This window comes from Anomaloglossus baeobatrachus, chromosome 1 (genome assembly GCF_048569485.1).
Source record: "Anomaloglossus baeobatrachus isolate aAnoBae1 chromosome 1, aAnoBae1.hap1, whole genome shotgun sequence".
Classification (NCBI taxonomy): domain Eukaryota; kingdom Metazoa; phylum Chordata; class Amphibia; order Anura; family Aromobatidae; genus Anomaloglossus; species Anomaloglossus baeobatrachus.
The window spans coordinates 490,986,865-491,011,233 of NC_134353.1; the positions used below are offsets into that span (position 1 = coordinate 490,986,865).

General features: G+C 51.2%; 1 protein-coding gene across 3 annotated transcripts in view; it reads left to right on the plus strand.

Moving 5' to 3' along the window:
- The window catches only part of RNF170 (ring finger protein 170), a 63,208-nt gene that overhangs the window by 17,088 nt on the left and 21,751 nt on the right, over positions 1-24,369 (plus strand). For all 3 annotated transcript variants that reach the window (XM_075338500.1, XM_075338494.1, XM_075338509.1), the window contains exons 3-5: positions 5,028-5,103; positions 8,528-8,636; positions 8,739-8,812. In XM_075338500.1, the coding sequence (XP_075194615.1) occupies positions 5,028-5,103; positions 8,528-8,636; positions 8,739-8,812 (259 nt within the window). The remainder of the gene's footprint in view (positions 1-5,027; positions 5,104-8,527; positions 8,637-8,738; positions 8,813-24,369) is intronic.

Here is a 24,369-nt window from a genome sequence, read left to right on the forward strand (position 1 = left end):
TCAAGGTTGAGGGCCCATTCTACCAGAGCCGTGGGCGCGTCCTGGGCTTTGAGACACCAGGCTGCGGCTCAGCAGGTGTGTCAGGCGGCTACCTGGTCGAGCCTGCACACTTTCACGAAACACTATCAGGTGCATACCTATGCTTCGGCGGATGCCAGCCTAGGTAGACGAGTCCTTCAGGCGGCGGTTGCCCACCTGTAGGAAAGGGCCGTTTTACGGCTCTCTTACGAGGTATTATTTTACCCACCCAGGGACTGCTTTTGGACGTCCCAATTGTCTGGGTCTCCCAATAGAGCGACAAAGAAGGGAATTTTGTTTACTTACCGTAAATTCCTTTTCTTCTAGCTCTAATTGGGAGACCCAGCACCCGCCCCTGTTTTTTTGTGTACACATGTTGTTCATGTTGAATGGTTTCAGTTCTCCGATATTCCTTCGGATTGAAGTTACTTTAAACCAGTTTATAATTCTTTTTCCTCCTTCTTGCTTTTGCACCAAAACTGAGGAGCCCGTGGGAGCACGGGGGGTGTATAGGCAGAAGGGGAGGGGCTTAACACTTTTGAGTGTAATACTTTGTGCGGCCTCCGGAGGCATAGCCTATACACCCAATTGTCTGGGTCTCCCAATTAGAGCTAGAAGAAAAGGAATTTACGGTAAGTAAACAAAATTCCCTTCTTTCCTGACTGAATTGGAGATTCAGATTTGAGATCTGCAGCATGTAAATCATTTCCGCATTTTTTCACCCATAAAAGCAACAAGAATGCAAAAAACTTACTGTAGACCAATGACACACATGATCCACACCCAAAAAATGCAGCAAAACCTGTTTTAGTAAGCAGCTTCTTTACTGCCCAGAGATCAGGTTTAACCGCTGCGAAAATGCATCATGTGAACATAGCCTAAATCGGTCCATACAATGGACAGTTCGGTCCAGAAATATTTAAACAGGGACTGAATCCTGAACTCTGCATTCCACTATTTTTATTTAAAGGGAACCAATCATCAGGTTTTTCGTCTATAAGGTGCAGCCAGTGCAGTACTGGCACTATCATGCACAGTGTGTACATACCATCATGGGGCAGCTCGGGTGTTTAGGCAGTGAAATACAACTTTATAAAGTTTGAAATTTCGTGCACTTTTTGATTGACGTGTGCACCTCTGCAGATAATGTCCGGGCGGGTTATGCAGGAGTTCCCCGCCCCCCCACCAGCCTGTTCCTCCCTCTCTCCTGATGTCCGGGCGGGTTATGCACGTGTTCCCCGCCCCCCCCGCGCCGCCTGTTCCTCCCTCCCTCCTTCTGGCTGTATGTAAATATCTAATCTTCAGAAACATGGCGCCGGAGTGGGCCTCTGCGCATAGCGCTTATCTCCGGCGCCATGTTTCTGAAGCCCCCGCATTACACAACTTGGTGTCTGAGAGGGCGGCGCATGCGCCCTCGTTTCTTCACAGCTCGTTGTGACCGCGGGAGCGCGCGCGATTAGAACAGGACAGAACAGCTGACCGGAGGACGTGATTACCTGCTGCTTCTGTATCGTGCCGCTTCAGGACACCGGGCCAACACACCAGCCGGTGTGACATCGCTGTGGCGCCGCCCTCTGACACCAAGTTGTGTAATGCGGGGGCTTCAGAAACATGGCGCCGGAGATGAGCGCTATGCGCAGAGGCCCACTCCGGCGCCATGTTTCTGAAGATTAGATATTTACATACAGCCAGAGGGAGGGAGGAACAGGCGGCGTGGGGGGGCAGGGAACACGTGCATAACCCGCCCGGACATCAGGAGAGAGGGAGGAACAGGCTGGTGGGGGGGCGGGGAACTCCTGCATAACCCGCCCGGACATTATCTGCAGAGGTGCACACGTCAATCAAAAAGTGCACGAAATTTCAAACTTTATAAAGTTGTATTTCACTGCCTAAACACCCGAGCTGCCCCCTGATGGTATGTACACACTGTGCATGATAGTGCCAGTACTGCACTGGCTGCACCTTATAGACGAAAAACCTGATGTTTGGTTCCCTTTAAGATGTCACAGCTGAGATGCAACTGAAGTGTTGACTTTCTGGGTTAATTAAAGGAGTTGTACAAAAATATTATGTGAAATGTTTAGGAATTGCAACCATTTTTTCTACAGACTCCTCATTTCAGGGTCTGAAAAGTAATTGGACAAATTTTTTTTTTTTTACCGTAAATAAAATTTTCATTTTTAATACTTTGTAGTACCCTTTACAGGCAATCACTGCCTGACGTCTGGAAGCCATAGTTGTCACCAAATGCTGGATTTCCTCCCTGGTGATGCATTGCCAGTCTTTACAGCAGCTGACTGCAGTCGTTACTTTTTTGTGGGTCTTTCTACCTTAAAGGGAACCGGTCACAAGATTTGGTGACTATAATCTGTGGCCACCACCAGTGGGCTCTTATGTTCAGCATTCTAACATGCTGTATATATAAGAGCCCATGCCGTTGTGTAGAACGTTAAAATCACTTTATAATACTCACCTAAGGAGAAATGCGATGCACACTGGTCAGATGGGTGTATCCGTTCTCCGGGTCCGACACCTCCTCTTTCGGCCATCTTTGTCCTTCTGAAGTCTGGGTGCAGGACGAGTCCTACGAGAGAAGACCAGAGACAGCCATCCGACTAGTCTGCACCGCACTGATCGTTTAGATGAATATTATAAAGTGTTTTTTATGTTCTACACAGCGGCCTGGGCTCTTATATACAGCATTCTAACATACTGTATATAAGAGCCCACTGGTGGTGGCGGCAGTTTATAGGCCCCAAATCCAATGACCGGTTCCCTTTTTAAGTTTTGTGTTAAGCATGTGAAATACAGCTCGATGAACGTCCTGGTCTTTTGGAGTTTCGAAGCTTTTCAGTACACTCCAGACTTTTTACCTGCGTAATTGGTGATGGATTAACAAACCAATAGTCCATGCAGCCCATTCAAGAGCTTTTGAGATACAGTGGAACCTTGGTTAACAAGAACAATCCGTTCTGGGAGTGTGCTTGTTAACTAAGTTACTCGTTCAGCAAAGCAAGATTTCCCATAGGAAATCATTGCAATGCAGTCAATTTGTTCCACAACTTGTTAAATGTCCCATTCAGGTCCCCTATTGTCTTTCCACACATGCACAAACACGCACACACTCACATATTATGCTCACCTTACCTTCCATTCCATCGCCGGTCTCCTGGGACTTGCTGTTCTCCGGTACGGGCTGTGTATCGGGTTACCATATCGACGAGGGAGGAACATCCGGTGCCAGAGCGCTGACGTCAAAGGCAGGAGCCGCTTGCCTCTGATTGGCCAGCACGCTGCCTTTGAGTAGCGGGTGACAGGGTAACTTTCTGCTTCGTCGCTATGGTTGCAGATGCACAGCCTGGAGTGTAGCGGCGAACTACAGGACCCAGGAGGCCGGCGATGGAACTGAAGGTACACATTATGCTCACCTTACCTTCCGATCTATCGCCGGCCTCCTGGGTCTTGTAGTTCACCGCGAGGACGTCGCAATGAGCCGGCGGACTAGAAGAACCATGAGGCCGGCGGTGGAATGGAAGGAAAGGTGAGCATAATACTGTATGTGTGTGCGTGTGTTTGTGCATGCTTGTGTGTGTTTGTGTGAACTGCAAGAGCGGGTCAGAGTGCGGTGGATGTATGGAACCGGAAGTGTGTGCGGTGATGATTTTGCTCGTACAGCAAAGCTTTCTCGTAAACAGAGTAACAAATTTTACAGAAAGCTTTGCTTGTTAAGCGAAATTCTCCTTAAGTGGGTTACTCGTTAAGCGAGGTTCCACTGTAATTGTCCAATTACTTTTGGTCCCTTGAAAAGAGGCAGCTACATATTAAAGAGCTGTGATTCTGAAACCCTTACCCCAATTAGAATGCTTCAAATTAAAGCTGAGAGTCTACACTTTAAGCCCATATTGATTACCAAAACACATTCAACATATAGTTTTATAAATAGCTAAAATGCCAAAACTTGTCACCATTGAAATATTTCTGGACCTAACTGTACATAGAAGAGTACTTAGTCGTTACCAGTCCTTCCTGATGACACCTAACCATTCATGCCTCTGTTGGTAGCTTGTCTTCTATTAAGAAGTAAAGTTAGAATGCAACATGCCAAACACTTCTCACCCTGACATCTGGGGTGAGAGTTGTGGGTCCCCCTATACAAATTAGATGGTTAGCTAGTTCTGCCAACATAAGAGGGTACTGCAGACATTCATCTGAGTATGGCCACTTTAGAGCTAACTGATGTCCATAAGATACGGTAGGTGTTGACTGAATGCTTGACTGTCCATGTTTCATAAGTTATAATCCTGACCAGCTGCTTTAAAGCAGGGGTTCACCCATATTCATTATTGTCTAGATCGATATAAATTTGAGATACTGTTCTCTCAAATACCTTGCGTTCGCAATATTGCCTGTGAGTGGCGCTATTGCAGTCCGCTCTTCCACATCATGTGATTCCCGAGCTCCGTGACCTCGGGGATCCGGTGATGTCACGTCAACTTCCTGTTCACCTGACATCACCGCGGACGACCCCCGTTTCTGTGAGTCACTGGGCTGTGGGTGGAGTTTCACCGCTCGATACAGGTCAGCATTCCTCCTGCTTGTGCACTCTGCAGTTAAGGAGGAGGGAGTAGGGAGATGCTGCGCTGTGCTGAGCTGTGAAACACCGCCCCCAGCCCAATCACTCACGGAGACTGGCCAGCCTCAGTTGATGTGACATCACCGGATCCCAGAGGTCATGGAGCCCGGGGGGTCACGCAATGGGGGTGAGCGGACCACAATAGCACCGCTCATAAGCACTATTGACAACACAAGGTATTTGAGAGAAAAATTGAAACTCAATGTAATATCTATGTGGCCAATAATGAAAAGGGGTGAACCACCTCTTTAAGAAATTCTTGGAATTTACTAACTTCATGACAAAACACATTTTATAAAAAAAAAAATGGATCTGGCCTATTTTTTTTCCGTGTTGCAAACTTAATGTTATCTTTTCATTAAAATAAAAAATACAGAAATGAGCAGCAAAACATTCACCCAGAAAATCAAGAACGAGTACAGGCCGTTAGAGAGCAGCTACAAAATGAACAGGTATGTTATCTCTTGTATATTGTTTTTCTTGTTTCTGTCTAAAATGAGTCCGACCCTAAACTGAAACACACACACAGGCTGTTTATTTTCTGTATTATCGAAATACATTAGCATAGACATTCCAATAATTCAATGTGTTGTCTGTACAAGTCAGAGAAAGTGATATCTGGGTGAATACATTAATCTTTTGGAAATAATTCCTGACTGATATTTTTCATATTTTAGTTGTCGATAAAAATATATTCTTTATGTAAAGAGCTTTAAATCCCCTATATAGACACAGATTTTAAAGTGATGTCTGCAGCCACCAGTAGACCACCCATACTGGTATCCTGTATACCACTATGCATCTGTATGCAGTGAATTCCTTCTACCCCCCCGCACCATGTTACTTATAATTTTATATTTTTTCCCGGAGATTTTGTGCTCAGAACAAAATTTCGGATTTGATGTGGACATCATCCTTCTTTTAAATTGATTTATTTCTGGGTGGATCTGCCATTGCGAAGTCTTATGGCAGTAGATGTCAGGGAACTGTTGTAGAATGGTTAGAAACTGGAAAGCTAAAGAATTTATATGAAATTGTGTGCGGTATATTTTGTTTTGTTTACTATAGAAGAATTGCTATTACATGTTTCAAAAATGCCAAAGCTACAAATAAAATGAACAAGGAATGCATTGGAAACTTCACATAATTTTATTGAATCAAAAATAGCTAAAATTAGATATTAAAGGGAACCTGTCAGGTGTAATAAGCACCCAGTACCACGAGTAGATCTGGCTGTATTTTGCTAATCTCTGCCTAACCGTCCCTGTATACACTAGCATAGATAAAGAGATCTTTAGAAAAAGTATTTCTAAAGGTCTTTTAGCTTATGCTAATGAGACGGGGACTAGTCCCAAGGGCGTTTCATCCCCCATCTAGTCCGCCCTCTTAGCATGTTACTACGCCCACAGTGGCATGCTATTCAATGCAGCATCACGAGCGGTGCCGCGCGTACCAATGTTTGCTGTGAATGCCAGGCATTCTGGTCATGTGCAGTATGAACCTGGGTGTACACGTCCCGACCTCAGAGAGATCTACTGCACATGACTGAAAGTGCCGGGCATTGAAAAGAGCGGTCACAGCAAACACAGATATGGACTGCACCGCTGGTGATGCTGCATTGAATAGTATGTTAGTATACCCCTGTGGGCATAGTAACATGCTAAGAAGGTGGACTTGTCAAGATATAATGCCCTTGAGACTAGTCCCTGCACTCATTAGCATAAGATAAAAGATATTTAGAAATACTTTTTCTAAAGATCTCTCTATCTATGCTAGTGTATACAGGGACAGTTAGGCAGGGTTTAGCAAAATGCACCCAGGACTGCCCGTGGTTCTGGGTACATATTACACCTGACAGGTTCCCTTTAAGAAGATTTAATCGGAAAGCATATACGTGTGAAAACGTTCCCTGGGGTAAAACCCGTATAAACTTAGGGGTGCTTCACACACAGCGAGCTCGCTGCCGAGATCGCTGCTGAGTCACGGTTTTTGTGACGCAGCAGTGACCTCATTAGCGATCTCGCTGTGTGTGACACTGAGCAGCGATCTGGCCCCTGCTGCGAGATCGCTGCTCGTTACACACAGCCCTGGTTCGTTTTCTTCAAAGGCGCTCTCCCGCTGTGACACACAGATCGCTGTGTGTGACAGCGAGAGAGCGACAAATGAAGCGAGCAGGGAGCAGGAGCCGGCGTCTGACAGCTGAGGTAAGCTTGTAACCAAGATAAACATCGGGTAACCAAGGTGGTTACCCGATATTTACCTTAGTTACCAGCCTCTGCAGCTCTCACGCTGCCTGTGCTGCCGGCTCCGGCTCTCTGCACATGTAGCTGCTGTACACATCGGGTTAATTAACCCGATGTGTGCAGCAGCTAGGAGAGCAAGGAGCCAGCGCTCAGTGTGCGCGGCTCCCTGCTCCCTGCACACACAGCTAAGCGGTGTGCACTGGTAACTAATGTAAACATTGGGTAACCATACCCAATGTTTACCTTAGTTACCAGTCTCCGCAGCTTCCAGACGGCGGCTCCGTGCAAGCGCAGCGTCGCTTGCACGTCGCTGCTGGCTGGGGGCTGTTCACTGGTCGCTGGTGAGATCTGCCTGTTTGACAGCTCACCAGCGACCATGTAGCGATGCAGCAGCGATCCTGACCAGGTCAGATCGCTGGTCGGATCGCTGCTGCATCGCTAAGTGTGAAGGTACCCTTAGTCACACTATCAAAATGATGCTTAATCATATGCTAACAGATTCAACCCTGTTGGGAATTTCATATACAAAATTCCAGGTAACATAAAAATAAAGTGCTATAATGCATATAGTATCAGTATACAATGTTTAGCCTGACAATGACCCACAGGAAAAATGCTTGAAAAGTGGCCATGAAAACAAGCTTAATCCAATATTAATATTACTTAGGGGTACTTTGCACGCTGCGACATCGCTAGCCGATGGTAGCGATGCCGAGCGCGATATTACCCGCCCCCGTCACACATGTGATATCCTGTGATAGCTGCCGTAGCGAACATTATCGCTACGGCAGCTTCACACGCACATACCTGCCCTGCGACGTCGCTCTGGCCGGCGACCCACCTCCTTCCTAAGGGGGCGGGTCGTGCGGCGTCACAGCGACGTTACACGGCAGGCGGCCAATAGAAGCGGAGGGGCGGAGATGAGTGGGACATAAACATCCCGCCCACCTTCTTTCTTCCGCATAGCTGGTGGAGGCAGGTAAGGAGAAGTTCCTCGCTCCTGCGGCTTCATACACAGCGATATGTGCTGCCGCAGGAACGAGGAATATCATCGTACCTGTCACTGCAGCGAAATTATGAAAATGATCAACACTACACAGATCACCGATTTACGATTTACGATCGTTTATCGGTGCATCTAGGCTTTACACGTTGCGATGTCGTTACTGGCGCCAGATGTGCGTCACTTTCGATTTGACCCCGACGACATCGCAGTAGCGATGTCGCAACGTGCAAAGTACCCCTAAGGCACATCAACACCATCATATATAGAGTAAAGAATTAAGGTCCACCTATAATGAATGAACTTATGCAATAAATGTACAATATATGTATGTCATCGCGAATATTTACCTAAATCAGGTATAAAGTGCAGAAAAGGCCAGTGAGGGAGTGTAAGTACACCTACTATGGTATAACCTTAGAATGTATGCAATGGAGATGGTATTAGCTCAAAAGCATAGTAATCTGTTAGTATGAGTATAATAGCACCTACCAGGGACCCCAGGGGTGCTCCCAATACGCGTTCTGCCATCTCTCCTTTGAGAAACGCATTTTCTAAAAAAAAAAGTGTTTCAAAAATGCATTGAATCCTGCAAAATAGTCATCAGTGCTCGCTGTTTTGTATTTACAGGAGACACCTGTCCAACCGCGACATCAATTCTATTCTGATATGTCTTGCCCAGTATGTTTGCAGCAAGCTACGTTTCCAGTGGAAACAAACTGTGGACATCTTTTTTGTGGTAATTAAAATTTTTGAATTGTTAGATTTTTGTGTTTTTTCTAAATGTCTTTCTTATTGGTACTTAGATGTACTAAATGAACAAATTGTCGTCCCTGAATAGGTCCTTGCATTGTGGCGTACTGGAGATACGGGTCATGGCTTGGTGCCATCAGCTGCCCTATTTGCCGACAGACAGTAAGAACCAATGTTTTTGTAGTTACAAGTTGCAGTTCTTTTTGCTATGAATAGATGTGAGTTCAGAACAAGATTTTTAGTTTAGCATCTTAGAACATTTTTCCTTTTACTGGTTCTAGATCTGCTAGCGAAACATCTATGACTTCTCATGGTTTCATCTGCTATATTATTTGCTATAGATATTATAATCACTACAAATCCAATATGCTAAGGAAAAACTTCTTTTGTTTTTTGTTTTTTTTTAAATCTTAATTTGCATTATACACATGCGAATATTACACCGATATGGTGTGCACATTTACAATTCAGTATATTAGTTGAGTAAAGAGTTGGTGGGAACTTTACAATAATATCTACCTTCTCTATCTAACATAGTAGTATTGTTTTAGGTCATTCAGAGTTCCAAAGAGTTGAAAATCACGTCATTGGCCAACACATCTAAGGGGTACTTCTCACATAGCGATCTCGCTGTGTGTGACACTGAGCAGCGATCTGGCCCCTGCTGTGAGATCGCTGCTCGTTACACACAGTGCTGGTTCATTTTTTGGACATTGCTCTCCCGCTGTGAAGCACACATCGCTGTGTTTGACAGCGGGAGATAACGATCTGAATGTGCAGGGAGCAGGGAGCTGGCGTCTGGCAGCCTGCGGTAAGCTGTAACCAAGGTAAATATCTGGTACCGAAGCGAAGCCCTTTGCTTAGTTACCCGATATTTACCTTGGTTACTAGCGTCCGCCGCTCTTAGGCTGTCATTGCCGGCTCCCTGCTATCTGCACAAGTAGCCGGAGTACACATCGGGTAAATAAGTAAAGCGGTTTGCTTATTAACCCGATGTGTACTCTGGCTAGGAGTGCAGGGAGCCAGCGCTAAGCGGTGTGCGCTGGTAACCAAGGTAAATATCGGGTAACCAAGCGCTTGGTTACCTGATATTTACCTTAATGACCAAGCGCAGCATCGCTTCCACACGTCGCAGGTGGCTGGGGGCTAGTCACTGGTCGCTAGTGAGATCTGCCTGATTGACAGCTCACCAGCGACCATGTAGCGACGCACCAGCGATCCTGACCAGGTCAGATCGCTGGTGGAATCGCTGGAGCGTTGCTAAAGTGTGACGGTACCCTAAGGGGCACTTTGCACACTACGACATCGCAAGCTGATGCTGCGATGCCGAGCGCGATAGTCCCCGCCCCCGTCGCAACTGCGATATCCTTGTGATAGCTGCCGTAGCGAACATTATCGCTACGGCAGCTTCACATGGACTCACCTGTCCTGCGACCGTCGCTCTGGCCGGCGACCCGCCTCCTTATTAAGGGGGCGGGTCGTGCGGCGTCACTGCGACGTCACACGGCAGGCAGCCAATCGGAGCGAAGGGGCGGAGATGAGTGGGATGTAAACATCCCGCCCACCTCCTTCCTTCCGCATATTCTACGGAAGCCGCGGTGACGCCGGTAGGAGATGTTCCTCGCTCCTGCGGCTTCACACACAGCGATGTGTGCTGCCGCAGGAGCGAGGAACAACACCGGACCGTCGCGTCAGCGTAATTAAGGATTACGCCGACGCTGCACCGATGATACGATTACGACGCTTTTGCGCTCGTTAATCATATCATCGAGCCTTTACACACTACGATGTCTCATGCGATGCCGGAAGTACGTCATTTTCAATTTGACCCCACCGACATCGCACCTGCGATGTCGTAGTGTGCAAAGCCCGCCTAAGACTACCACCGGACATCTTATCCAGTCCCTCCATTGCTTTCCAAATTTATATTTCTTTGTCGCTCCATTGGGAGACCCAGACAATTGGGTGTATAGCTTCTGCCTCTGGAGGCCACACAAAGTATTACACTTTAAAAGTGTAACCCCTCCCCTCTGCCTATACACCCTCCTGTGCATCACGGGCTCCTCAGTTTTATGCTTTGTGTGGAAGGAGGCACACATCCACTCATGCATTCTCAGATTAGTTATATCGGTTGGAAGAAAAGAGGACCCCCACGGGGCCCCCGGCATGTTCCCTTCTCACCCCACTATGTCGGCGGTGCTGTTAAGGTTGAGGTACCCATTGCGGGTACAAAGGCCGGAGCCTCATGCTGTTTTCCTTCACCATCCCTTAGTGGCTCTGGGAGAAGTGGGATCCTGACCGGTCATCCATTCACTGGGACCGGGCTCCCTCCGCAGCCCCTGTGGGAATCTGCCGGACAGGAGTCTATTCATCCTCAGGGACCGGGCCCTGCATCTCTAAGGTACTCTGTGTCCCCATGGGGACTGTGCATGGAGCGCCTTCTTCCCGGACGCTGCAGCAGCTGCTGATTTGTGAAGACCGGCGGACTTCCGCGCCGACCGCGCCTGCTTGTCGGCCGCAGTCTTAAATTTAGTCCCCGGCTTCATCGCGGCCTAGTAGCCCCCGGGCCTGCCTGTCAGGGGTAAGGGCGGGACTGCCGACCTGACGTCGGATGTGAGGGCAGGAGCATCCTGTATGTTTCCTCCCCCCTCACTGATCACTGTGGGGACCCCAGATTCCCGCACTTTTTCTAGCACCGCCCACGGCTCCACTCCTCCCCTGAGAGCTCCGGCAGCCATGTTTTTGGCATTCTGCCGGTGGAGGATTATCAGGGAAGAGCTCTGCAGCTCTGGGAGACCTAAGGCAGGGAATCTGGAGGACACACACTCCGCTTTTTAGCGGTCGGTAAGCCACACCGGTCACCCGGTGCTGGTCCCCCATAGGGTGCCGGAATAGATATATATATTTTTCTGTTCGGTCGGGCTGTATACCCTTTCCCATATACCCTCAGTGATCACTCTCCTAGGAGACAACAGCATGTCGTCCACAAGAAGCAAAGGGTTTTTTCTTTGTCGCTCCTAATTGGGAGACCCAGACAATTGGGTGTATAGCTACTGCCTCCGGAGGCCACACAAAGTACTACACTTAAAAGTGTAAGGCCCCTCCCCTTCTGGCTATACACCCCCCCGTGGGATCACGGGCTCCTCAGTTTTATGCTTTGTGCGAAGGAGGCCAGACATCCACGCATAGCTCCACTGTTTAGTCAGCAGCAGCTGCTGACTATGTCGGATGGAAGAAAAGAGGGCCCATACGAGGGCCCCCAGCATGCTCCCTTCTCACCCCACTTTCTGTCGGCGGTGTTTGTTAAGGTTGAGGTACCCATTGCGGGTACGGAGGCTGGAGCCCACATGCTGATTCCTTTCCCATCCCCATTAGGGCTCTGGGTGAAGTGGGACTTTACCGGTCTCCGGGCACTGAGGCCGTGCTCCATCCACAGCCCCTGGAGGATCTGCTGGATTCTCACACCACTTCCTCAGCTCGCCCCCTATCTGTCGGTGTCCCTCAAGGCTCAGTTCTTGGACCCCTGCTGTTCTCCATCTATACCTTCGGCTTGGGACAGCTCATAGAGTCCCACGGCTTCCAGTATCATCTCTATGCCGATGACACACAGATCTACCTCTCTGGACCTGACATTACCTCTCTACTAACCAAAATACCACAATGTTTGTCTGCTATTTCATCCTTCTTCTCTGCACGATTCCTAAAACTTAACATGGACAAAACAGAGTTTATTGTCTTTCCTCCTCCTCACTCACCTCCTCCAACAAGCCTTTCCATCAAACTTGATGGTTGCTCACTCACCCCAGTCTCACAAGCTCGTTGCCTTGGAGTAACCCTCGACTCTGCTCTATCCTTCAAGCCACACATCCAAGCCCTCTTCAACACATGCCGATTACAACTCAAAAATATCTCCCGGATCCGTGCTTTTCTTAACCAAGAATCTTCAAAAACATTAGTGCATGCCCTCATCATCTCCCGCCTCGACTACTGCAACCTCCTGCTCTCTGGCCTCCCTTCCTACACTCTTGCACCCCTCCAATCTATCCTAAACTCTGCAGCCCGCTTAATCCACCTCTCCCCTCGCTACTCCCCAGCCTCGCCACTCTGCCAATCCCTTCACTGGCTTCCCATCGCCCAACGACTCCAGTTCAAAACATTAACCATGACATACAAAGCCATGCACAACCTGTCTCCTCCCTACATCTGTGACCTAGTCTCCCAGTACCTACCTGCACGCAACCTTAGATCCTCACAAGATCTCCTTCTCTGCTCCTCTCTTATTTCCTCTTCCCACAATCGTGTACAAGATTTCTCCCGTGCATCCCCCATACTCTGGAACGCTCTACCTCAGCACATCAGACTCTCCCCTACCGTGGAAAGCTTCAAGAGGAACCTCAAGACCCACCTCTTCCAACAAGCCTACAACCTACAATAGCCCTCAGCCCAGTAGACCACTGTGCAACCAGCTCTGTCCTCACCTATTGTACCATCACCCATTCCCTGTAGACTGTGAGCCCTCGCGGGCAGGGTCCTCTCTCCTCCTATACCAGTCTGTCTTGTACTGTTAATGATTGTTGTACGTATACCCTCTTTCACTTGTAAAGCGCCATGGAATAAATGGCGCTATAATAATAAATAATAATAATAATAATAATAATACGGAGCGGAGTTTTCTCAGGGACAGGACCCTGCTCCATCAAGGTACTCCGTGTCCCCGTGCTTATCGCACGCACACTGCAGCATTGCTGGGTGTGTTAGTGCGCCGGGGTAAACAGCGCTGCTGCGCTTGTGCCGTTACTCACTACAGCTCTGCTGAGTGAGGTGACTTAGTACGATCGGCCGATCCGGCCGCGGGGGTCAGTTTTTACTGCGTCGCGGCTGGGATTTGTGGTGCGCCGGGGACTTCCGCGCTGGCCGTGCATATATGACGGCCGCGCTAGATTACTACAGTCCCCGGCTTTTGCGGCCTAGTTTGTATCGTTCCCGCCCCCAGACCTGACAGTCAGGAGGAGGGCGGGACGCTGTACAGACCAGCAGCGCTAAGAGCTGGAGTCTGTTTTACATACTCCAGCCCTCACACTAGGCACAGTGGGACGCAGTTTCCCGCACTTTTGTTTGTGACGCCCACGGTCCGCCCCTCTTCACAGGACGCCGGCAGCCATTCCTGCCTGCACGCTGAGCTGCAGAGGGGAGACGGGGAGACTCAGACAAGGGATTCTACGACCTCACACCCGCTTTTCAGCGGGCGGTAAGCAGCCCTCAAGGGCTCTCCCCCACTTGTGCCATAGTGTACTTTGTATTTTGTGCTGGCAATACTTTGCACTGTACAGTCGCTGGTGATTTTCTGCTATATACCCTCCTTAGATTTCTCAAGGAGACAACAGCATGTCGTCCGCAAAAAGCAAAAGTGCCAAGGCACGGACTTTATATGCTGCTTGTACCGCATGTGGGGCTACTCTACCGGCAGGTTCCACTGACCCCCATTGTGTGCAGTGCTCGGCCCCTGTGGCAATTGCTCAGCCGGGGCCGCTGCTAGAGGTGACCCAGGGAGAACCACCTGTGAATGCTGTCCAGGTGACAGGGACGGAGTTTGCAGCTTTTGCTGACAGATTGTCTATGACTATGTCTAAAATTCTTGAAACATTGCAGTCTAGACCAGTAACTCAGACCATGGGCACTGTGGAATCATTGCCCCCTGGTCCCCCTCAGCTGGACCACTTCCTAGCTCCGGGGGTGTCACATGCACCCCAGGGTGACGGGTCTGACTCGGACGACAGTCCCAGACAACCTAAGCGGGCTCGCTATGAGCGACCCTCAACTTCATCACACTGGTCAGGGTCCCAGCGGGACGACTCTCTGTGTGATGAGGCGGATGTAACTGATCAGGAGTCTGATGCTGGGGCCGCTCTCAATCTAGATACCCCGGATGGTGACGCCATAGTGAATGATCTTATAGCGTCCATCAATAAGATGTTAGATATTTCTCCACCAGCCCCTCCTGCGGAGGAGGCAGCTTCACAGCAGGAGAAATTCCATTTCAGGTATCCCAAGCGTAAATTAAGCACTTTTCTGGACCACTCTGACTTTAGAGACGCAATTCAGAAACACCACGCTTATCCAGATAAGCGTTTTTCCAAACGGCTTAAAGATACACGCTATCCTTTTCCCCCTGACGTGGTCAAGGGCTGGACACAGTGTCCCAAGGTGGACCCTCCAATCTCCAGGCTTGCAGCCAGATCTCTAGTTGCAGTGGAAGATGGGGCGGCACTTAAAGATGCCACTGACAGACAGATGGAGCTCTGGTTAAAATCCATCTATGAAGCGATTGGAGCGTCGTTGGCGCCAGCATTCGCAGCCGTATGGGCACTCCAAGCTATTTCAGCTGGCCTTACACAGGTCGACACGGTCACACGTACATCTGCTCCGCAGGTGGCACCCTTGACCTCTCAAATGTCTGCATTCGCGTCTTACGCGATTAATGCTGTCCTAGACTCTACGAGCCGTACGGCGGTGGCGTCAGCCAACTCTGTGGTTTTACGCAGAGCCCTGTGGTTGAGAGAATGGAAGGCAGATTCTTCTTCCAAGAAGTGCTTAACCAGTTTGCCTTTTTCTCGTGACCGATTGTTTGGTGAGCGTTTGGATGAAATCATTAAACACTCCAAGGGTAAGGATTCATCCTTACCTCAGCCCAGACAAAACAAACCCCAACAGAGGAGGGGACAGTCTGGTTTTCGGTCCTTTCGAGGCTCAGGCAGGTCCCAATTCTACTCGTCCAAAAGGACTCAAAAGGATCAGAGGGGCTCAGATTCTTGGCGGACTCAATCACGCCCAAAAAAGCCAGCCGGAAGAACCGTTACCAAGACGGCTTCCTCATGACTCTCAGCCTCCTCTCTCCGCATCCTTGGTCGGTGGCAGGCTCTCCCGCTTTGGAGACATTCTGTCTCACGGGTACAGGATAGAGTTCAGCTCTCGTCCTCCAACTCGCTTCTTCAGAACTTCTCCACCGCCCGACCGAGCCGATGCTCTGCTACAAGCGGTGTCCGCTCTAAAGGCGGAAGGAGTGGTGACTTCTGTTCCTCTTCAGGAACAAGGTCACGGTTTTTACTCCAATTTGTTTGTGGTGCCAAAGAAAGACGGGTCGTTCCGTCCCGTCCTGGATCTAAAGCTGCTCAACAAACACGTAAAAACCAGGAGGTTCCGGATGGAATCTCTCCGCTCCGTTATCGCCTCAATGTCTCAAGGAGATTTCCTAGCATCAATAGACATCAAGGATGCTTATCTCCACGTGCCAATTGCGCCAGAGCATCAGCGTTTTCTACGCTTCGTTATAGGAAGCGAACACCTGCAGTTCGTAGCTCTACCTTTCGGGCTGGCGACAGCCCCTCGGGTCTTCACCAAGGTCATGGCAGCAGTAGTAGCAGTCCTGCACTCGCAAGGTCACTCCGTGATCCCGTATTTGGACGATCTACTTATCAAGGCACCCTCTCAAGAGGCATGCCAACACAGCCTGAACGTGGCACTGAAGACTCTCCAGAGTTTTGGGTGGATTATCAACTTTTCAAAGTCAAATCTAACCCCGACCCAATCACTAACATATCTTGGCATGGAGTTTCATACTCTCTCAGCGATAGTGAAACTTCCACTGGACAAACAGTGTTCACTACAGACAGGGGTGCAATCTCTCCTTCAGGGCCAGTCGCACCCCTTGAGGCGCCTCATGCACTTCCTAGGGAAGATGGTAGCAGCAATGGAAGCAGTTCCTTTTGCGCAGTTTCATCTGCGTCCACTACAATGGGACATTCTCCGCCAATGGGACGGGAAGTCGACGTCCCTCGACAGGGAGGTCTCCCTCTCTCAGGCAGCCAAGGAATCTCTCCGGTGGTGGCTTCTTCCCACCTCATTGTCAAAAGGAAAGTCGTTCCTACCCCCATCCTGGGCGGTGGTCACGACAGATGCGAGTCTATCAGGGTGGGGAGCAGTGTTTCTCCACCACAGGGCTCAAGGTACGTGGACTCGGAAAGAGTCCACCCTTCAGATCAATGTTCTGGAGATCAGAGCAGTCTATCTTGCCCTACAAGCCTTCCAACAGTGGCTGGAAGGCAACCAGATCCGAATTCAGTCGGACAACTCCACAGCGGTGGCATACATCAACCACCAAGGGGGAACACGCAGTCGGCAAGCCTTCCAGGAAGTCCGGCGGATTCTGACGTGGGTGGAAGACACGGCATCCACCATATCCGCAGTTCACATCCCAGGCGTAGAAAACTGGGAAGCAGACTTTCTCAGTCGCCAGGGCATGGACGCAGGGGAATGGTCTCTTCACCCGGACGTGTTTCAGGAGATCTGTCGCCGCTGGGGGATGCCGGACGTCGACCTGATGGCGTCACGGCACAACAACAAGGTCCCGGTTTTCATGGCACGGTCTCACGATCACCGAGCTCTGGCGGCAGACGCCTTAGTTCAAGATTGGTCGCAGTTCCGGCTACCGTATGTGTTCCCACCTCTGGCATTGTTGCCCAGAGTGCTCCGCAAAATCAGGTCCGACTGCCGCCGCGCCATTCTCGTCGTTCCAGACTGGCCAAGGAGGTCGTGGTACCCGGATCTGTGGCACCTCACGGTAGGCCATCCGTGGGCACTACCAGACCGTCCAGACTTGCTGTCTCAAGGGCCGTTTTTCCATCTGAATTCTGCGGCCCTGAACCTGACTGTGTGGCCATTGAGTCCTGGATCCTAGCGGCCTCAGGTTTATCTCATGAAGTGGTTGCCACCATGAGACAGGCTAGGAAGCCATCCTCCGCCAAGATCTACCACAGGACGTGGAGGATATTCCTATCTTGGTGCTCTGCTCAGGGAGTTTCTCCCTGGCCTTTTGCATTGCCTACTTTTCTTTCCTTCCTGCAGTCTGGGTTGGAAAAAGGTTTGTCGCTTGGCTCCCTTAAGGGTCAAGTCTCCGCGCTATCCGTATTTTTTCAGAAACGCCTGGCGCGACTTCCTCAGGTACGCATGTTCCTACAAGGGGTTTGTCATATCGTCCCCCCTTACAAGCGGCCGTTGGAGCCCTGGGACCTGAACAAGGTTCTAATTGCTCTCCAAAAGCCGCCTTTCGAGCCTATGAAGGAGGTTTCCCTTTCTCGTCTTTCACAGAAAGTGGCCTTTCTAGTGGCGGTCACGTCTCTTCGGAGAGTGTCCGAGCTGGCGGCGTTATCATGCAGATCTCCATTCCTGGTGTTTCACCAGGACAAGGTAGTTCTGCGTCCAATTCCAGAATTTCTTCCCAAGGTGGTATCTTCCTTTCATCTCAATCAAGATATCACTTTACAGTCTTTGTGTCCGCATCCAGTTCACCAATTTGAAAAAGGTTTGCATTCATTGGATCTGGTGAGAGCACTCAGGATCTACATTTCCCGCACGGCGCCTCTGCGCCGCTCGGATGCACTCTTTGTCCTTGTCGCTGGTCAGCGTAAAGGGTCGCAAGCTTCCAAATCCACCCTTGCGCGTTGGATCAAGGAACCAATTCTTCACACCTACCGTTCTGCTGGGCTTCCGATTCCATCAGGACTGAAGGCCCATTCTACCAGAGCCGTGGGTGCGTCCTGGGCATTACGGCACCAGGCTACGGCTCAGCAGGTGTGCCAGGCGGCTACCTGGTCGAGTCTGCACACTTTTACCAAGCATTATCAGGTGCATACCTACGCTTCGGCGGATGCCGGCCTAGGTAGACAAGTCCTTCAGGCGGCGGTGGCTCACCTGTAGGAAAGGGCTGTTTGACGGCCCTATCACGAGGTATTCTTTTACCCACCCAGGGACTGCTTTTGGACGTCCCAATTGTCTGGGTCTCCCAATTAGGAGCGACAAAGAAGAAGGGAATTTTGTTTACTTACCGTAAATTCCTTTTCTTCTAGCTCCAATTGGGAGACCCAGCACCCGCCCTGTTTTCTTAGGAAGTTTGTTTTTTTCGGGTGCACATGTTGTTCATGTTGAACAGTTCAGTTCTCCGAGGTTGTTTCTCGGGTTGAATTTGTATTTAAAACAGTTATTGGCTTTCCTCCTTCTTGCTTTTGCACTAAAACTGAGGAGCCCGTGATCCCACGGGGGGGTGTATAGCCAGAAGGGGAGGGGCCTTACACTTTTAAGTGTAGTACTTTGTGTGGCCTCCGGAGGCAGTAGCTATACACCCAATTGTCTGGGTCTCCCAATTGGAGCTAGAAGAAAAGGAATTTACGGTAAGTAAACAAAATTCCCTTCTTTGCGACCTGTACCTCTTGTGGGGCTATGTTACCTGCGGGTTCCACCTACCCTCACTGTGAGCAATGCTCGGCCCCTGTTTCGCTTGCTCAGCCGGAGCCTCGGTCACTAGTGGGCCCCTCGGCTCAGGTAGACCCCCCTGCTCCCCCTGTCCAGGCGGCAGGGACAGAGTTTGCTGCTTTTGCTGAGAAACTCTCTGAGTCACTTTCACAATCCATGGCTCAGTCTATGGACAAATGGTCTGCCAAGCTGCTAGAACCTTTGCAGTCCAGACCGGTCCTTACACAGGCCCCGGTCCCTGTTGGATCGTCGCCTCCAGGCCCCTCTCGGTCCGCGCCGCAGCGCGCTCCCAGGTTGGGCCCTAGGTCCCACGCGGAGGACTCCTGCCCGGACCACAGTCCCAGACCGGCTAAGCGGGCTCGCTGGGAATCTTCCCCGACTTCTTCACGCTGCTCGGGTTCCCAGCTTGAGGACTCTCTGGAGGACGAGGCGGACGTCGCAGCTCAGGGCTCTGAACCTGACGTCTTAGTAAATGATCTTATCTCGTCCATCAACCAGGTGTTGGATCTGTCTCCCCCGCCTCCACCTGTAGAGGAGTCGGCTTCTCAACAGGAGAAACACCAGTTTCGGTTCCCCAAATGTACACGGAGTGCTTTTTTCGATCACTCTAACTTCAGAGATGCTGTCCAGAAGCCCAGAGCGGTTCCGGACAAGCGCTTTACTAAGCGCCTTACTGACACATGTTACCCCTTCCCCTCTGACGTAGTTAAGGGTTGGGCTCAATGTCCCAAGGTGGATCCTCCAGTCTCTAGATTGGCGGCTAGATCTGTGGTCTCGGTTGCAGATGGTTCATCGCTAAAATATGCCACTGACAGGCAGATAGAGCTCCTGGTGAAATCCATCTATGAAGCCACGGGCGCGTCTTTTGCCCCGGCCTTTGCAGCCGTGTGGGCACTCCAAGCTATCTCAGCTTGTCTGGCTGAGATTAATGCAGTCACACGTAATTCTGCTCCGCAGGTTGCGTCTGACTTCTCAAGTCCTAGACTCTGCTAGCCGTACAGCGGTGGCATCCGCTAATTCTGTGGCAGTCCGCAGGGCCATGTGGCTGCGCGAATGGAAGGCAGACTCGGCCTCCAAGAGGTTCTTAACCGGTTTGCCGTTTTCTGGCGACCGATTGTTTGGCGAACGATTGGATGAGATTATTAAGGAATCCAAGGGAAAGGACTCCGCCTTACCCCAGTCCAAACCTAAGAGACCTCAGCAACAGAAAATTCAATCGAGGTTTCGGTCCTTTCGTCCCTCCGCCAAGTCCCAATCCTCTTCGTCCAGCAGGCCGGAGAAAGGCCAGAGGAACTCCTATGCGTGGCGGTCTAAGTCACGCCCCCAAAAGGCCGCCGGAGGCACTGCCTCCAAGGCGGCCTCCTCATGACTCTCGGCATCCCCGAACCGCATCCTCGGTCGGTGGCAGGCTCTCCCACTTTTCCGACGCCTGGTGGCCACATGTTCAAGACCGATGGGTGAGAGACATTCTGTCTCACGGTTACAGGATAGAGTTCAGCTCTCGTCCTCCGACTCGTTTCTTCAGAACCTCTCCGCCCCCCGCTCGGGCCGACGCACTTTTTCAGGCAGTGGACGCTCTGAAGACAGGAGTTGTGATCCCTGTTCCCCCTCAGGAACATGGTTGCGGCTTTTACTCCAACTTGTTCGTGGTGCCAAAGAAGGACGTATCATTCCGTCCCGTTCTGAACCTCAAACTACTCAACAGACATGTGAGCACCAGACGGTTTCGGATGGAATCTCTCCGCTCGGTCATCGCCTCGATGTCACAAGGAGACTTCCTAGCATCGATCGACATCAAAGATGCTTATCTCCATGTGCCGATCGCACCCGAACATCAACGCTTCTTGCGTTTCGCCATCGGGGACGAACACCTTCAGTTCGTGGCATTGCCTTTCGGCCTGGCGACAGCCCCACGGGTGTTCACCAAAGTCATGGCATCCGTTGTGGCGGTCCTACACTCTCTCAGGGCCACTCGGTGCTTCCCTACTTAGACGATCTCCTAGTCAGGGCACCTTCTCGGGTGGCGTGTCAACACAGCCTTACCGTCGCTCTGGCGACTCTCCAGTTCGGGTGGATAATCAACTTCCCAAAATCCAAGTTGACACCGACCCAATCACTGACTTACCTCGGGATGGAGTTTCATACACAGTCAGCGGTAGTCAAGCTACCGCTGGACAAACAGCTTTCTCTGCAGGCAGGGGTGCATTCTCTTCTTTGGGGTCAGTCACACCCCTTGAGGCGCCTCATGCACTTCCTGGGGAAGATGGTGGCAGCGATGGGGGCAGTGCCGTTCGCGCAATTCCATCTGCAGCCACTCCAATGGGACATTCTCCGCAAATGGGACAGGAGGTCGACTTCCCTCGACAGGCACGTCTCTCTGTCCCTTGCAACCAAGACGTCTCTTCAGTGGTGGCTCCTTCCCAATTCTCTTTCGCAAGGAAAATCCTTCCTACCCCCAACCTGGGCTGTGGTCACCAGGGACGCGAGCCTGTCAGGGTGGGGAGCGGTTTTCCTCCACCACAGGGCTCAGGGAACCTGGACTCCGGTAGAGTCTTCCCTTCAGATCAATGTTCTGGAGATAAGGGCAGTGTATCTAGCCCTATTGGCTTTCCATCGGTGGCTGGAGGGCAGACAGATCCGTATACAGTCGGACAACGCCACTGCCGTCGCATACATCAACCAGCAGGGCGGCACGCGCAGTCGTCAGGCCTTCCAGGAAGTCAGGTGGATTCTGCAGTGGGTGGAAGCCACAGCCTCCACGATCTCCGCAGTTTACATCCCGGGCGTAGAAAACTGGGAAGCAGATTTTCTCAGTCGTCAGGGCATGGACGCGGGGGAATGGTCTCTTCACCCAGACGTGTTTCGAGAGATCTGTCGCCGCTGGGGAACGCCGGACGTCGATCTCATGGCGTCACGGCACAACAACAAAGTCCCGGCATTCATGGCACGGTCTCAGGATCACAGAGCTCTGGCGGCGGACGCGTTAGTTCAGGACTGGTCGCAGTTCCGACTGCCTTATGTGTTTCCTCCTCTGGCGATGCTGCCCAGAGTGTTACGCAAGATCAGGTCCGACTGTCGTCGCGCCATTCTCGTCGCTTCAGATTGGCCGAGGCGATCGTGGTACCCGGATCTGTGGCATCTCACGGTGGGTCAACCCTGGGCGCTTCCAGACCGCCCAGACTTGCTGTCACAAGGGCCGTTTTTCCATCTGAATTCTGTGGCCCTCAACCTGACTGTGTGGCCATTGAGTCCTGGCTCCTAGCGTCTTCAGGATTATCTCAGGATGTCATTGTCACTATGAGACAGGCCAGGAAACCAACGTCCGCCAAGATCTATTATAGATCTTGGCGGATCTTCTTATCCTGGTGCTCTGATAATGGGTTTACTCCCTGGCCGTTTGCCTTACCCACTTTTCTTTCATTCCTTCAATCCGGAATGGACAAGGGTTTGTCACTCGGCTCTCTCAAGGGACAAGTATCTGCGCTCTCCGTATTTTTCAAAAGCGCCTGGCCAGGCTTCTGCAGGTCCGCACGTTCCTGCAGGGAGTTTGCCACATAGTCCCACCTTACAAGCGTCCGCTGGAACCCTGGGACCTTAACAGGGTGCTAACGGCTCTTCAGAAACCACCTTTCGAGCTGCTGCGGGATGTTTCTTTATCACGTCTTTCGCAGAAGGTGGCATTTCTAGTGGCAGTTACATCACTCCGAAGAGTGTCGGAGCTTGCAGCGCTGTCATGCAAAGCCCCCTTCCTGGTTTTTCACCAGGATAAGGTGGTTCTGCGTCCTGTCCCGGAATTTCTCCCTAAGGTGGTATCCCCTTTTCATCTCAATCAGGATATCTCCTTACCTTCATTTTGCCCTAATCCAATTCACCAATGTGAAAAGGATTTGCACTCATTAGATCTAGTGAGGGCACTCCGGTTCTACGTGTCTCGCACGGCGCCCCTGCGCCGTTCAGATGCGCTCTTTGTCCTTGTCGCTGGCCAGCGTAAGGGTTCGCAGGCTTCCAAGTCAACCTTGGCTCGGTGGATCAAGGAACCGATTCTTGAAGCCTACCGTTCTTCTGGGCTTCCGATTCCTTCAGGGCTGAAAGCCCATTCTACCAGAGCCGTGGGTGCGTCCTGGGCATTGCGGCACCGGGCTACGGCTCAGCAGGTGTGTCAGGCAGCTACCTGGTCTAGTGTGCACACTTTCACGAAACACTATCAGGTGCATACCTATGCTTCGGCAGACGCCAGTCTAGGTAGGCGAGTCCTCCAGGCGGCTGTTGCCCACCTGTAAGAGGGGGTCGTTTTTCGGCTCTTTTTATCGAGGTATTCTTTTACCCACCCAGGGACTGCTTTTGGACGTCCCAATTGTCTGGGTCTCCCAATGGAGCGACAAAGAAGAAGGGAATTTTGTTTACTTACCGTAAATTCCTTTTCTTTGTCGCTCCATTGGGAGACCCAGACAATTGGGTGTATAGGCTATGCCTCCGGAGGCCGCACAAAGTATTACACTAAAAGTGTAAAGCCCCTCCCCTTCTGCCTATACACCCCCCGTGCTCCCACGGGCTCCTCAGTTTTTTGCTTTGTGCGAAGGAGGCAGACATGCACGCATAGCTCCACAGATTAGTCAGCAGCAGCTGCTGACTATGTCGGATGGAAGAAAAGTGGGCCCATATAGGGCCCCCAGCATGCTCCCTTCTCACCCCACTCTTGTCGGCGGTGTTGTTAAGGTTGAGGTATCCATTGCGGGTACGGAGGCTGGAGCCCACATGCTGTTTTCCTTCCCCATCCCCCTTAGGGCTCTGGGTGAAGTGGGATCCTAACGGTCTCCAGGCACTGAGACCGTGCTCCATCCACAGCTCCTGAGGACCCTGCTGGATAGGAGCCGAGTATCGTTCAGGGACATGGCCCTGCTACTTTGAGGTACTCTGTGTCCCCGTGGGGACCGCGCACAGCAACACTCCAGCATTGCTGGGTGTGCTAGTGCACCGGGGACCGCGGCGCTGACCGCGTTTGTGCCATTATACACTGCAGCGTCGCTGAGTGTGTTTGTGTATGGGGACTACCGCACTGACCGCCGCTGCCATTGTTATTACTGAGGCGCGGCTGGGACTGTTGGTGCGCCGGGGACTCTGCGCCGGCCGCGCTTATACGGCGGCCGCGCTTATAACTCGAGTCCCCGGCTTTTGGGCCTAGTCTCTTTTTCTTCCCGCCCCCAGCCCTGCCAGTCAGGGGAAGGGCGGGACGCTGTACAGCACGGCAGCACTGAGGGCTGGAGCATGCTTTGCATACTTCACCCCCTCACTGTGCACAGTGGGGCACCAGTTCCCGCACTTTCTGGGTCACGCCCACGGCTCCCTCCTCTCCTCAGGACGCCGGCAGCCATTCCTGTCAGCTCCTCGGACGCTGCAGAGGGGAGACAAACTCT